Source organism: Camelus ferus, chromosome 20, assembly GCF_009834535.1.
Source record: "Camelus ferus isolate YT-003-E chromosome 20, BCGSAC_Cfer_1.0, whole genome shotgun sequence".
Taxonomy (NCBI): Eukaryota; Metazoa; Chordata; class Mammalia; order Artiodactyla; family Camelidae; genus Camelus; species Camelus ferus.
Genome location: NC_045715.1, coordinates 24,475,492 through 24,488,714, shown reverse-complemented (window position 1 = coordinate 24,488,714; position 13,223 = coordinate 24,475,492). Strand labels below are relative to the sequence as shown.

General features: G+C 50.0%; 1 protein-coding gene across 2 annotated transcripts; it reads right to left on the bottom strand.

The window, feature by feature from the left end:
• Positions 1 to 257: 257 nt before the first annotated feature.
• On the bottom strand, positions 258 to 8,132 carry CDKN1A (cyclin dependent kinase inhibitor 1A). Of its 2 annotated transcripts, none has more exons than XM_014568246.2 (3): positions 8,024 to 8,132; positions 3,096 to 3,551; positions 258 to 1,789 (listed from the first exon to the last, which is right to left on the bottom strand). In XM_014568246.2, exons 2-3 carry the CDS (start codon positions 3,538 to 3,540, stop codon positions 1,740 to 1,742), a joined length of 495 nt encoding a protein of 164 aa, XP_014423732.2. In that variant the 5' UTR covers positions 3,541 to 3,551; positions 8,024 to 8,132; the 3' UTR covers positions 258 to 1,739. The 2 variants fall into 2 exon arrangements, with proteins under 2 accessions (XP_014423732.2, XP_032318848.1); XM_032462957.1 differs by having other exon boundaries at positions 8,006 to 8,030.
• Positions 8,133 to 13,223: the final 5,091 nt, after the last annotated feature.

Sequence of the window (13,223 nt, the reverse complement as noted above, 5' to 3'; positions counted from 1 at the left end):
CAATGTATTCTTTACTAAAAAAGACCACACAAGAAACCAGAATATTGACAGTTGCAATTTTTGCAGAGGTATGATGATTTATTGTTTTGTTTTGTTGTCGTGTGTCTGCTTTTTGCTTTGTGGTCTTTCAGTTTACTAAACTTTCTGCATTTTAAAAATTTAAATGCTTAACTTTTTAAATTATGAAGACAACCAAAAAAAAAACTCTGCCTGCTTGTTCTTATAAGCAACAACGTATATTGACCACAACAGTAATATTACAAGTAAAGTCACCAGAAATATTTATTGAGCACCTGCTGTATACCCAGCACTGTGGGAGGAGCTGTGAAGGACACAGAGCAGTACAGGACTTATTCCCTGCCCTTGAGAGCTTTACAGTCTAGGTGGAGACAGAAGAACCAGGACATATGGGAGCCAGGAGAAAACAGTCCAGGCCAGGATGTTACAGGAGCTGGAAGGTGTTTGGGGTCAGAGCCACCAAGTACTTCGGTGCCTGCAGGGGCTCAACGGTCAGTGCCAGGAGAGACAACTCACAACTCCCAGGTCCATATCAGCCCACTTAGCATGCCCTATCCACAGCCTTACTCCTGCCATCTTAAAACACCTGACTCCTTGTTCAGCTGCTATTCAAAGTGCAATCAAACAGGGGAGCGGGGGGCAGATGGGGAAGGTCCTTGGATGAGTTCCAGGGACTGGTGCCACACTCTCCCTCCTAGAAAAATCTGCTTCTCACCCACAAACCCCCAACACAGGGAGATCTCCTTTCAAGGAGGCTGGTCTGACCACTTACCCCGAGATCTAAGAAGAGGGGTGGTCATTGCTTGAGCTGCCTGAGGTAGAAGTGGGAAACCTTACTTCTAGCATGCCCCTTCCCTTCCCAGTCCACTGAGTTTGGGGACAAGCACCCCAGAGCTGCCACCCAGGGCTGAGAAGGTACTAAAGGGAAAGGACATGGGGGAGGGGAGAGGAGCAGAGAGGGACTGAGAGCCCAGCTGGAAAAGAGGGGTCTGGGGCTCCTAGAAAAGTGCAGGGGAAGCCAAATATTGAGGCTGGCTCCCCTGTGGGCGGAAGAGGGGTAAGAGGAAGTGGGGTGGCTTGCTACAGGACCCTACCTTCCCCACACCTTCATGGGACAGAGGGAGTATCAAGGGTCAGGAGGGTATCAAATCCCCAGCCCAGTTCCAGGCTGTGCCCGCTTCAAGGTCACCCTGCCCAGCCTTAGAGGAGGCCAGGGGATCCCAAAGTTTTGATGATGGCCTGACTCTGCTGAGCCCTCTTCAAAGTGCTGTTTACTTCTCAAATTATAAGGAATTCAGATCTGAGAATACAGGAAAGAGGCAGAATTTTTTAACACCCATAAGATGGTGAGTGGAAGGAGCCAGGCTCCTCCAGAGAGTACCACCCATCAGGGGTGGACGTGCCAGCCTCACCTTATCTCAGGGAGAACGGAAATGGAGAGCATAGGATGACGGGGGCTTAAATAATAGTCTGCATAATAAAAACACTTAGCACTCTAATAAGCCTATTTTTCTGCTATCTAATTATTTTAAATAATTCTAAAGTCAGAGGCTGGGGGCATGGGGAGGGTGGTGGCAGGTAGGTATATACATGAGGAGGAGTTTAAATTAAAACACAAATAATAATTAAGACAAACAAACTAAAGAACTAAAGCAAAAGATGCAGAAGAGGCCTGTGGTGGGCCTCTCGCTTCCAGGATGACAAAGCTTCCAGTGGCCAGGTTAGGGCTTCCTCTTGGAGAAGATCAGCCGGCGTTTGGAGTGATAGAAATCTGAGGAGAGAGAACAGAGTCAGCCAGGCCAGGGCGAAGAGGGTGCAGCAGAGCCATCCATTCAAGGTAACCTGCAGAAGGGCCAGCGGGACACATTGCCAAGTACAGGGAAGAACTCTGGCAACTTCCACTGCATCTCCCAGGGGGGGCGTCCCTGTCACCCTTCATAGATGTGATTGATAACAGGACCAACATCCATGGGCCTGCTTTAAACCAAGCTGCCTAATACAGTAGACACTAGCCCTATGTGGTTATTTACATTAAATAACATTAAATGAAGTGAAAAATTCAGTTCCTCGGTCATACTATCCTCATGTCAAGTACTCAGCAGCTATATGTGGCCAGTGGCACTGGACAGTTACATCTTTGCAGAGTTCTATCAGATAGCACTGCTCTGGGGATTCCATTAGATAATCCATGAACAGTGTTGGGCACAATGCCTGGGCCATATAAACGTTAGCTGTCATTATCATTATCATTATTATTATCATTATGTTGTTAGTTCTGACCCAGCTGCAGACTTGCTGTGGGATTCCTGGTGGCACCTCTCAAAGCCTGTTTCCTCACCCTTAAAATGAAGATAAGACTGGTTGGGTGCTCTAAGGATTAAATGAAATGCTCTCTATAAAGGTCTTGGTCAAGCACCTGGCATAGTTAGTGCTCAAATGTCAGAATCACTCATTCATTTTCTCTCTAGCACCTGCTATCCTAGGTGCTGGGGATTCTGTGACGAACAAGAGAGACACAGATTCCTTTCTCATGAGACAATATCCTAGTTGGGAAGATGGACAATATCAAGATAAGAAGGTAGCTGTTGATAGTTAAAAAAAAAAAAAAAAAAGGTGCCAAAGAGTAAAAACAGGCAGGGAAGGGGGTGCTGGAAGTGTGTATGTATGATGGGGAAGGGGAGTTAAGTTTGGGTAGGGCAGCTGGGAAATAATTTAGTTTTCTCTCCACTGCAAATTCATTGTGGAGCCTTAGGCAAATCACTCGACCTCTCTGAGGCTTGTTTCTTTGCCTATGAAAGGATGGCAAGAATGTCTTATGGTATAAGATTGCTATAAGGACTAAACGAAATCTAGAAACTTAGCAAAGGGCCTGGCATATAATCAATGTTCCCAATAAAGATTAGATAGTTGGTCTTGGTGGCAGGCTTGCTGTGTGACCTCAAGCAAGTCACCTCCCCTCTCTGGGCTTATTTCCCCCTCTGAGTAATGAGCAAGCTTGGCCAGACTGGTCAGCCCTTGCACCATGAATTCTGGGAGTCTGGATCCCTTGCAGTATCCTTCTCTGCACTTGTCCTCACCTGTCATGCTGGTCTGCCGCCGTTTTCGGCCCTGAGAGGTGCCAGGCCCACCTGGGGACTCCTCAGGCCGCTCAGGGGAGCGAGGCACAAGGGTGCAAGACAGTGACAGGTCCACGTGGTCCTCCTGAGATGTCCCCTGCAGCAGGGCAGGCGAGGTGCTGGGCCGCTTGCCCCCTCCCAGGTCATCCCAGGCCCCCCGGGGCCCTGCAGGCAGGTAGAGCTTGGGCAGGCCAAGGCCCCGCACACGCTCCCAGGCAAAGTCACCCTCCAGCGGTGTCTCGGTGACAAAGTCGAAGTTCCATCGATCCCGGGCCTCCTGCACACAGCTGGCCATCAGTGCGTCACAGTCCCGGCTCAGTTGCTCACTGTCCACTGGGCCGAAGAGGCGACGGCACGCCTTGCTGCTGCGTGGGATCTGATGGGCATCCCTGGATGGCTCCGACATGGTGGCTGCAGCTGGGACACAAGTAAGACTCTGGTCACTTGGGGTATCAGATCCTCCCTTAGCAGGCCATGCTTTGCTGTGTAATCTCAGGTGAGGTCTTCTCACTAGAACGTGAGGTGAAAGGGTCTCTCTGGTTCCTTCCAGCTGACTTTCCCCTACTTCTCTCCCATGGGCTCTCCCAAAATGTCACCAGCAGACACTGGGAAGGGGTAGGGCTCAGCCAGCCTGGCACCCCAAGGTCACTGGCGAAGTGGGCAGCTGAAGGGTAAGCTTATGTCAACAAAAGCAAGTTTATTGCAATAGCAGGGATCAGGGTCCTGTTTACCACCATGTATTATCAGCTAAAATCAATTTGTTTTCCCCTCTGAGGTGTCCCTCATGGGTGTGAATGCCCCAAGTATGTGTGAATTGCCAGAGTCCAGCAGTTTCCCAGCCCCAGTCCTGGCCAGAAGGTCAATTCCCAAATGAATGGACAGTTCCTCCAGCCTTCTGAATCCCCCCACCTAGATGCCCATGTTGGGTAACCCTGCTCTGCAACTTAAAACAGCTGGGTTCTAGTCCTAGCTCTGCTGCTTACTACCCAATCTTTAAAAAAGTCACTTAATGTCTCTGGGCCTTAGTTTCCTCATCTGTAAAAAGGAACTGCATAAAAGTCTAAAGAGCAGGGCTATAGAAGCATGCTCAAGAAATTGACCAAGGAGTCCCTCCAGGCAAGGCAGATGAAACAGAGGTGAGAGGCTGAATCTTGGTGGTTAAAAGTGAGGGCTCTGGAGCCAGGCCACCTGGGTTGGAATCCAGGCTCTGCTGGGTGACCCTGAACAAGTGGCTTAACTTCTCTGGGCTCTATTTTCCTCATCTGTAAAATGGAGACAGTAATAGTGAACATCTCAGAGAACAGATGTAAAGATAAATTGAGTTAATGTAGGTAACGTGCTTAGAGCAGCACTTGGTACATAGAAGTGCTTGGAAAACATTATTATTATTATTTCTCTCTGCCTCTGTTCTGGCTGAACCTCCTCCCCATCACTCCACCTGGGCCACCACCTCCCTTCAGACAGCAGCTGACAGGTGCTGTAGGCTGAGGGCCTTTCCCAAGGATGTCATCAGATGGGCAGCCTGGGGGTAAGGAGGAGCTGGGCAGGGCAGGGCAGGGCAATGATTTGTCCCAGGCTGAGCCACATCCTGCCAGGCACATCAGGTGATCTGAAGTCTAGACAACCTCGAAGCCCCTGCCTCATTCTGCCTGCATCCAAGAAACCCGTTTTGCAGGCAAAGAAAATTAAAGGTACCGGTCTACCCGGTTCCTCTCCTCCCACTTCAGGAGAGGGAAAACCTAGGGTGAGTTTGCCCGTGAGGAATGCTGGCACCCACCTGCCCTGCTCTGGCCTGACTCCAGGGCTGAGCGGCTGCACAACTTTGGCAGGGACTGGGTTTTCCTGGGGACAAGTCCTGCTTTGCAGGCTTTGAGGGTGAAAGCTCTGCTGAGTGACATCCTGGGGCAAGAAGCCCTGGATCAACGCCACACATAAGCCTCCCCACGCCACCTCTCACAGGGAGTGGAGCCTGCAACTCCACATCTCAGCTGATAGGGGAAGGGAGGCACTAGGTGACCTCAGACCAAGTTTAAAGGGCAGGAGTTATGAGACTTGCCCCGAAACCACACAGCTAAAAAGATCAAGGGCCACTGCCCCATAGAGAGGGGGTACACAGTGCAGTGAGCAAAGCCTATGAATAACCTTTGCTCACTCTCTTCAGCACAAGGATTGAGATTTATGTAGATATTTTTATGTATCAGAGGCTTTTCCAAGAAGTTTACAAATATTAATTTTCCTAAAAAGTGGGTATATTAGCTCTTTTTTACAAAGAGGTAACCAGGTTCAGAGAAGTTAAGTAACTTTTCCAAAGTTACACAGCTCACAAGTGGTACAGCCAGAATTTGATTCCAGGCCTGAATGCCCTGGGTTCTGTGCTGTAGTGTTGAACCCTACTTCCTCTATAATTTTGAGGTTTCTTAACCAGAGAGACCCATTGGAACCACCTGGGGAGCTTTTTCAATATGTGGATTAATAGTCTCTCCTTCCAAAGACCGATTTAATTCAAACTGAAAGAGATTTAAGCAAGCCTTTGTCAGTTCTCCAGATGGGCACGCTTGGGGTGCCAGCCAAGAGGGGGCACAAAGAATGGCTGAAATAGATACTGTGGGTCTCAGTGCTTCATTGGCACAAGGAGGAGGAGCCCACCTAGGGCTTTACCAGGGAGCTGGACATTTCCTGGCTTCTAGGAGCTGAAGACGGAACCAGAATCCAGGCAGGGACCCTCTCTACTTCTAGCACCCCTCCCCTTATGGCTTTCATAGACGCGCCATCAAAATCTGCTCTCATGACCATTACTGTAACTCCCACCTCAGAGAAAACTCAAACTCTTGTTTTACAAACAAGTAACTGAGACTAGCTCCTTCTGCTGGCCTTCGTGCCTTAGACTTCAACCACAACCATAATTTTCATTCCCAAATAAACAGTAAGTACTCAGTAAACACTGCTGAACCAATGGGGTACTCCTTTGTAGGAGCAGGGGAGCGACCTCAGGTCAGCCCTGGAGTAGCGGCGAGAAGCAATGGCTGGTGAAGCCTCATTCCGCGGGAAGGCGTGTTTGCCATTAGCGCTGGGGCCGGAAGGGGGCGCTGGTCTCCAGGAAATCACGCGCCGGGTGGGAGGTGCGTGGGCAGAGCCTGGGACAGCAGCAGGGAGTTGCGATGAGTCAGTTTCCTGCAAAATGCTCCCGGCCCGCCAAAACTTCGTTTCCACTCCGGCTGCGCGTCACCCTCGGGTGAGGAGGGGGAAGCGGGAGGGGGACCGGGGACCGCGAACACGTCACGCTGAGCCAGGCTTCCGAAACCCCCGCCACTGTTGGGAAACCGCCCTCTCTCGCGCCGTCTCTTGTGACACACATACGTGTAAACACATACACACACCCCGCACGCACAGGCGCGCAGGGATCCGGGCTCTCGACCTTATCTCCACGCCCTAAAGCAGGGGATGAGTCAGATCCCTGGAAAATAAAAATAGACGGGAGGAACGAAAACAAAACCGCTCAAAGTCCTCTCCAAAACGCGACGTGGAGGAAGGGAAGGAAGCAGAGAACTGCCTGGGCGTCCCAAAGTGCCAAATGTAATTCCAAGATTCTTTTCAGCACGAGAAGGTTCGCAAGTTTCCCCTGAGGGCCGCCGGGACACCGCGGACAAGGAGGACGCATTGTAGTCCGCGCTGGGCGGTGGCGCCCGAAGGGAGACTCTCCCTCCTGTTCCTTTCAGCCCTGACGCCCTCGGGCAGGGAATTCTGGACTAGGTTGGGGGCGCCTGGAGCCCCCGAATGCAGATGACAGAAGCCCTGAGCAGCATCGCGCCTGGAAGCCCCATCCCTCAAAGACGAGATCTCTCCCTGCCTCCCGCCCCAGCGGGGGCTGCGTGCCCCGACGCTCGGCAGAGCAGGGCTCCGCTACCCTGGAGTCCATCCGACCGACCCGAGAACAAATTAGGCCGGGGTTCTCCAGGCGGTGGTGGGAGAGAGGTAGGTCCAGCTCCTGAGCTTCCGTTAGTGACAGGCTAGCACAAGCCCACCCAGCGCGGGGGCCGCGGCTCCAGGCCCCAGAGGGCTCACCGCGGGGCGGGGACCGGACACCAGTTCCTGGATCTTCTGGTGTCTGGCTTCCCTGGGAACACTTTGTTCCCAGCCAAATAGGTCACTGTGCTGATGGGGAGACAGACGCCGAGGAGAGGCAGGGAAGGGAACTTATGGGGGAGCCACTGTCGCCCAGCCCAGGCGGAGTTCTGACCTCACCCAGCCCGTTCCCTGGGGTCTTCTTGTCACCGTGAGTCACCACCTCGCTTGCCCTTAAGGGACGTGTCCCGACAAGTTCCCAAGGGCCGGGGACACAGCAGGCGCTGACCTCAGCGCCCAGTCTATTGGCGAACACGGCGGCGTCGGTAACGCAGACCTTAGGGGTCTGGGCCTGGGTGGCATCGATTGGATCCGAGAGCAGCCCGGGATTGGATCCCAGATGAACCTGCTCGGCTCCGCGTTCCTCGCCCCTCCCACGCTCTCCGCGTACAGGGTTTCATTCCCACGACACCAGCAGCAGTTAGAGCCTGGGGCCCTGGGCGCACTCGCGGCTGGGTCCACGCCTTCCCTCGCAGCTGAGTTTCAAGGAGAGGGAGCGTGGCGGGGATCCCTGGTACTCATGCTCCCTCTCCCCGCCGGGAGTCTGCAACACATCCCGATCCCCGTCCCAAGCGCACTTACAGACTCCGGTGTGCGCAAAACCGAGACCCACGCAAGTCATTCACCTGTGAACAAAGCACACACACGCACTGGCGACACGCATCCGCGACACACACCCAAGGAGGTGCACGGACACACACGGACACGTTCGGCTCAGCTCAGAGCCAAAGCCTGGGATCCGCTCTTGCCTGCCATGGCTCCCTCACCTCCTCTGAGGGTCTCGGCGTCTCCGTGAATCCGCGCCCAGCTCGGAGTGTCTGAACTACGTACTTCGGCAGCTGCTCACACCTCAGCTGGCGCCGCCCGGTGCTGCCGGTATAAAAGGACTCGGTTTCAGGAGGCGGGCCCAGCCGCTCCGCCCACAACGCGCCCGCCCGGGACCGCCTCCCGCGGGACATCGTCCCCTCTGCTCCTGGCAGCTCTATAGATCTTCCGAGCTCAAATGCTAACCTCCCAGTGCTGCAGGAGAGCGCTTCCGTCCTCCCCACACCCCTTGTACCAGGGATTGTGCGCTTGATACATTTCCCCATGAATTGAGCCCCAAATCTAGTTGTTTTTGTTTTTTTTTTGTTGTTTTTTTTTTTTTTTTTTTAGTTGGGGAGTGAGTTGGCACTTCCCCAGAGAGGACAGGATCTTAAGATGAGCCCCCTCTCTTGCCCACTACCGACTGATTCTGGGCAAAGATTTACCCAAAGCAACTGAATAGACCACGAAAAGTGACATTAATAAATTAAAATCCTTAAATAAAAAAAAGATACATCTCACTATGCAATTCCCAGAAAAGCCTCACGATACCACCACTGTTCCCACGGTCCCACGGATCTCTCCCTACACCACCTCTACTCATCACCTGAGGCGCCCTGACACCCAACAAAGCATTCCCGGAGGCCAGACAGGGTTCAATTCCCTTTATTTCACAGATGAAGAAACCGAAGCCCACAGAACTAAAGGGATGAAAAGTTATTCGTCAAATGCCCCAGGGAAGGAGGGAATTTGGGACACTGCTAAGAAAGGGCCAGTCTGGTCTCCAGGGGAAATTAGACACTGAACTAACCTCCCCACCCCCTCCTCCTCAGTCCCTATACTCACCTGCCTCTCACCTCAGCAGGAGAAAGCTCTGTGATAGCAGCAGATTTGATGGCTAGGAAGGGGAGAAGGATTTGGTGGATGAGTCATGTACTGGGTAGTCCCCACACAGCCCACATATACTGCTGGGGAAACTGAGGCTCAGTTCAGTGGTCTGACTCAGGTAACACAGCAAATAAGTGGCAATGGTGAAACAGGCCTTTTGCCTCTCACCCAGAGCTCTCAGCTTGTTACCCTCTCTGTTTCAGTGGCTCTAGAATGAGGGAAGCACCCAGCACCCCTCATTTCCAGGCAGTATACTGAGGTGACATTGACAAAAGGTAATTCTGGAAATGTCCACCAGCGCTTCTGATAGAAACAAAAAAGTGAGTGAGGTGCCCCTCTGCTCCCACCCACCTCCACACCCCTAGCTCCCCTTGCACCCCACCTTTGCTTCCTTCCTTCACCTAAAACAGCTGCAGTTTCTACTTTTAAAAAATTGCAGAGAACAGAGTGTTAATCTGAACAGAAATCCCACTAAAAAGTAGAATCCAGGCTTGGAGCAGCTACAATTACTGACATCTAGGGCTGTTCAATGTCTGGAAATCTCTGCCCAGACATGCCCAGTCTTCTTCCTCTAACGCAGCTGACCTCAGGGAGGACAGGCCTTCTTCTCCTCTCCTGCTGGGATGGGAGCCTGGGTAGGGGTGGGAGGGCCCATTACCAGACCCTCTTGCCTACCTAATATTGGAGTTAGGCCAGGATTGTAGCTGGACTTCAGAAGGGCCTCAAAAAGGCCAAGATCCCAGAACCAGCCCCCTCCTCCCCAGCTCCAACACACACACACACACACACACACACACACACACACACACACACACACACACCACCCAAAGGCTCAGTTGTCAAATGTCCAGCACAAAATGGGCATATCCTCCTACTGATTCGAAACCCCTTGTCTCTCAGGCATTTCAAATAGACTTGACATTGTCTGAGTGTTTACTTTGGGGGAAAAATTTTTAATGAAGGCTTCTATTGAATTATTTAAAGTTTTGTGGCACTGAACTTCACAATGAAATAATTCTGTTTGTTGTTGTTTTTGGGAAGTAAGTATCGTTATGCCTTTTACCTCAGCACTATCACAACAGAATTCAACAAATACAGTTAAGCACTTATTAAGTGTCTAGTACTGTTCAATACTTAAAAAAAAGTTTCAAAAAAAGTTTCCAACCATACACTTGAATGTGAAGATATGATCTTAAAGGAGGGCTTCTGCCCTGAAGAGGCAAAGAAACAGATTGTTAGAAGTCACTAGCAAGATCTGACACACACATACACACACGTGCACACAATAGATCCCAGGCCAATCTGAAGGGATCTGCTGCAAACTGCAAATTCTCAGACCAAGGTCTCCTTGGGGTTTCTGGGGACCTTCTGCTCCTCCCACCCCCTCTTCCCTGAAAACAGGCAGCCCCAAAGACAAAACAGCCACCAGCTTCTTCTATGCCAGGGCTCAACATGTTGGGACATGTTCCCGAGGGTCTGAGTACTAGTCAGGACCACAGCTGGCTGCCCAGGCATGCTCCCCAGGAAGCAGGTGGCTTAGAGAGGTAGTGAGACTCAGCCTAGGGGACAGAGGATTCCAGACCAGACCCCACGTAGGAGGGTGATGATGGAAAGGAAAGGTGGAAAGCACTAGCTTGAAAAAGGAGGATGTGAAGAATTCTCAGTGGTGGCTACAGGAGCTGCCTGGGAAGGGAGAGGAAGTGCTGGGAACAATGTCACCATTTCTCAGAAAAGGTCTGGGGAGTCCCTAACAGGCTCAGTCGGCTTTCAGAATTCACCTCCACACAGGCTCCCAAGAAGTGAGACCCCAGAGAAGAGGCAGAACAGAGACATTGTATTATTGACCAGAAGTCCCACTTGCCTTTTTTTTTTAATGGAAGAATGAGATTGGGATCTTCCTGCACACACCCCCCCTAAACTTCTGGGAGCTTTACCCAGCCAGTTTAAAGTTCAGGACTGACCATACAGTGAACTAGAGAAATTTGTGACCTATATGTGCCACACAAACACTTCCAGCCTCCCTAAGTTAGAAATTTCACCTTGCCAAAGCCTAAAATTTCACCATTAGAAATTCATTCCTTTGGCATTAAGTTCTGTTCTTCATTAAATAAGATCATACAGGTAAAATGCTTAGCATACTGCCTGGCACATAGAAATCAGGTGGGGCAAATGAGTGCCTGAGTTCTGCGGAGGGTTCTGGGTGACACAGCACAGTGTGAATGAGTTGATCAGATCATTTAGAGACAAGAAAGTGGTGAAAAATTGCTGTAATCACAGGCCACTTGAGGAGTGAAGGACTCTCTGTGTCTTTGCACATATTATTCCCTCTTCCTGAGTGTTCCTGACCAATCTGCCCCATCTCTACTCTTGTCTCCACCTGTTGAACTCCTACTGATCCTCCATAACCCAACCTATATGACCCCTGAGGATAATGCTTTCTCAGGGCCCTCTCTGGCTCCCAGAGATCCTGGTAAGCAATCTACTCAACTTTACTTTGCTGGCTTGTTTGGTGTATGTTCCTACTGCATCCCCTGAGCTGGAAACCTAGAGGGGATAATCCCATATTTTATTCATCTTTGTACCTTCAAGGCCTAGCAGCCTCAGCCAAAGCTCAGTAAATATTAATGGAAGGGCCATTTTTGGCCTGCACTCTGAGATTAGACTTCAGTGCTGCTGCTTCTGAGCCTTCTCTTTTACTTATTCATTCATCTGTTTACTCATTTATTCATTAAAAAGTAATATAATTAACACTTAGTGTTCAACCAAGAACTAGGGCATAACAAATCACTGATACCTTCCTGTGAGTTCCTCTCCTGTGCTGGTGCCTTCTCCCCCTACCCCAAAGTAAATACCATCTTGAATTTTATGGTGGACTTTCCTTTGTTTTCAATAGTTTTATTACATGTGATCAAGACAATAATAGTCTTTCATTTTTCTGTGTGCTTTTTTACATTTCTCAGCCTCTCCCTGCAGTTTAGACAGGGTCATGTGACTAGTTCTAGCCACTGAAATGTGAACATAAGTAACACTTGTCTCTTTAGAGTTGAGGTCAATTGAAATTTCCCATCCTTTCTGTCCTCCATGAGTGTGACAATAGTGAGGTCTCATGTCCCAAACGGTGCCACCTCAATATGGCAGAGCCTCCAGCAGCCTGGGTTCCTGAGTGACTGTGGAGCCAAGCACCCCACTAACTTGCATAAGATATGTATGTGAGAAAGAAACAATCCTTTGTTGTGTGAAGTCACTGAAATGTGAAGCTTATTTATTCCTGCAGTATAACCTACTTAAGATTTACCCATATGGCTGTGGGTGCTTGTGGTTTGTGGAAGTCTGCAGCACCCAATGAATCCACCTCTGAGTATTCACACTCTTTTATAGTTGCCTCCCCTTGAATCTGTCTGGCTTATGACTCCTTTAGCCAATATAATGGTACAGAAGTAACCCTGTGCCTGTTCCAGCCTTAAGCCATAAGAAGGTCTAACAACTTCTGCTTCTGCATTCTTGGGGATCTTGAGAAACCATGTAAGAAGTTTGATGGGCAAGCAATGGGTCTAGAAGGAGGCAGTGGGAGGGAGAGCCCAGTGCTGGGGCAGCAGGGACTTGGGAGGGACTATAGAAAAGCCAGGGGGTGGGGGAGGGCCGTTCCAGAGAACCCACAGATTGTGTTTTCATTTTAATTATTTGCCATTTCTACCCTGGGCCGTCTAAACTTTGCCCAGGTGATAAGAGTATGTGTGAAGTCCATTGCCCAGGTGGGCAGGAGAGCTAATAAAAGAATGGCCTTGTGCAAAAATCATGTGGCCTGGACTATGCACAGTTAAACTAAAGTCATTTCCAACTTCACCATGGCTCTTTTATCCACCAGCATAGCCTCATTCTGTACACAGATGCCACCCAGAGAATGCCTTTGGTCCCTCTGCTTTGGGAGCACATTTTGGTCTTTATTCATTTCATCATTATTGCTACAAAGTGTTTTTCTTCTTTCTCTTTGTTCTGAGGGCTCTATCTTTCTATCCAGAGCATTATTTTTTCTAACAGCAAAGCCTCCAGATCCTGCTATGTGTGTCTTCTGCTTCCAGAATCCTAACAAATTTGGTCGATTTTCCACTAATTAGTATAAACCAGGATGTTGCTATACTGGGTAACTTATTTAAGTTCTTTTTTTTTTTTAATTGAAAAAATGTTTTTGTTTACTTTTTTTTATTTTGGGGGGGAGGGAATCAAGCTTATTCATTCATTCATTCACTCATTTATTTATTTTTAATGGAGGTACTG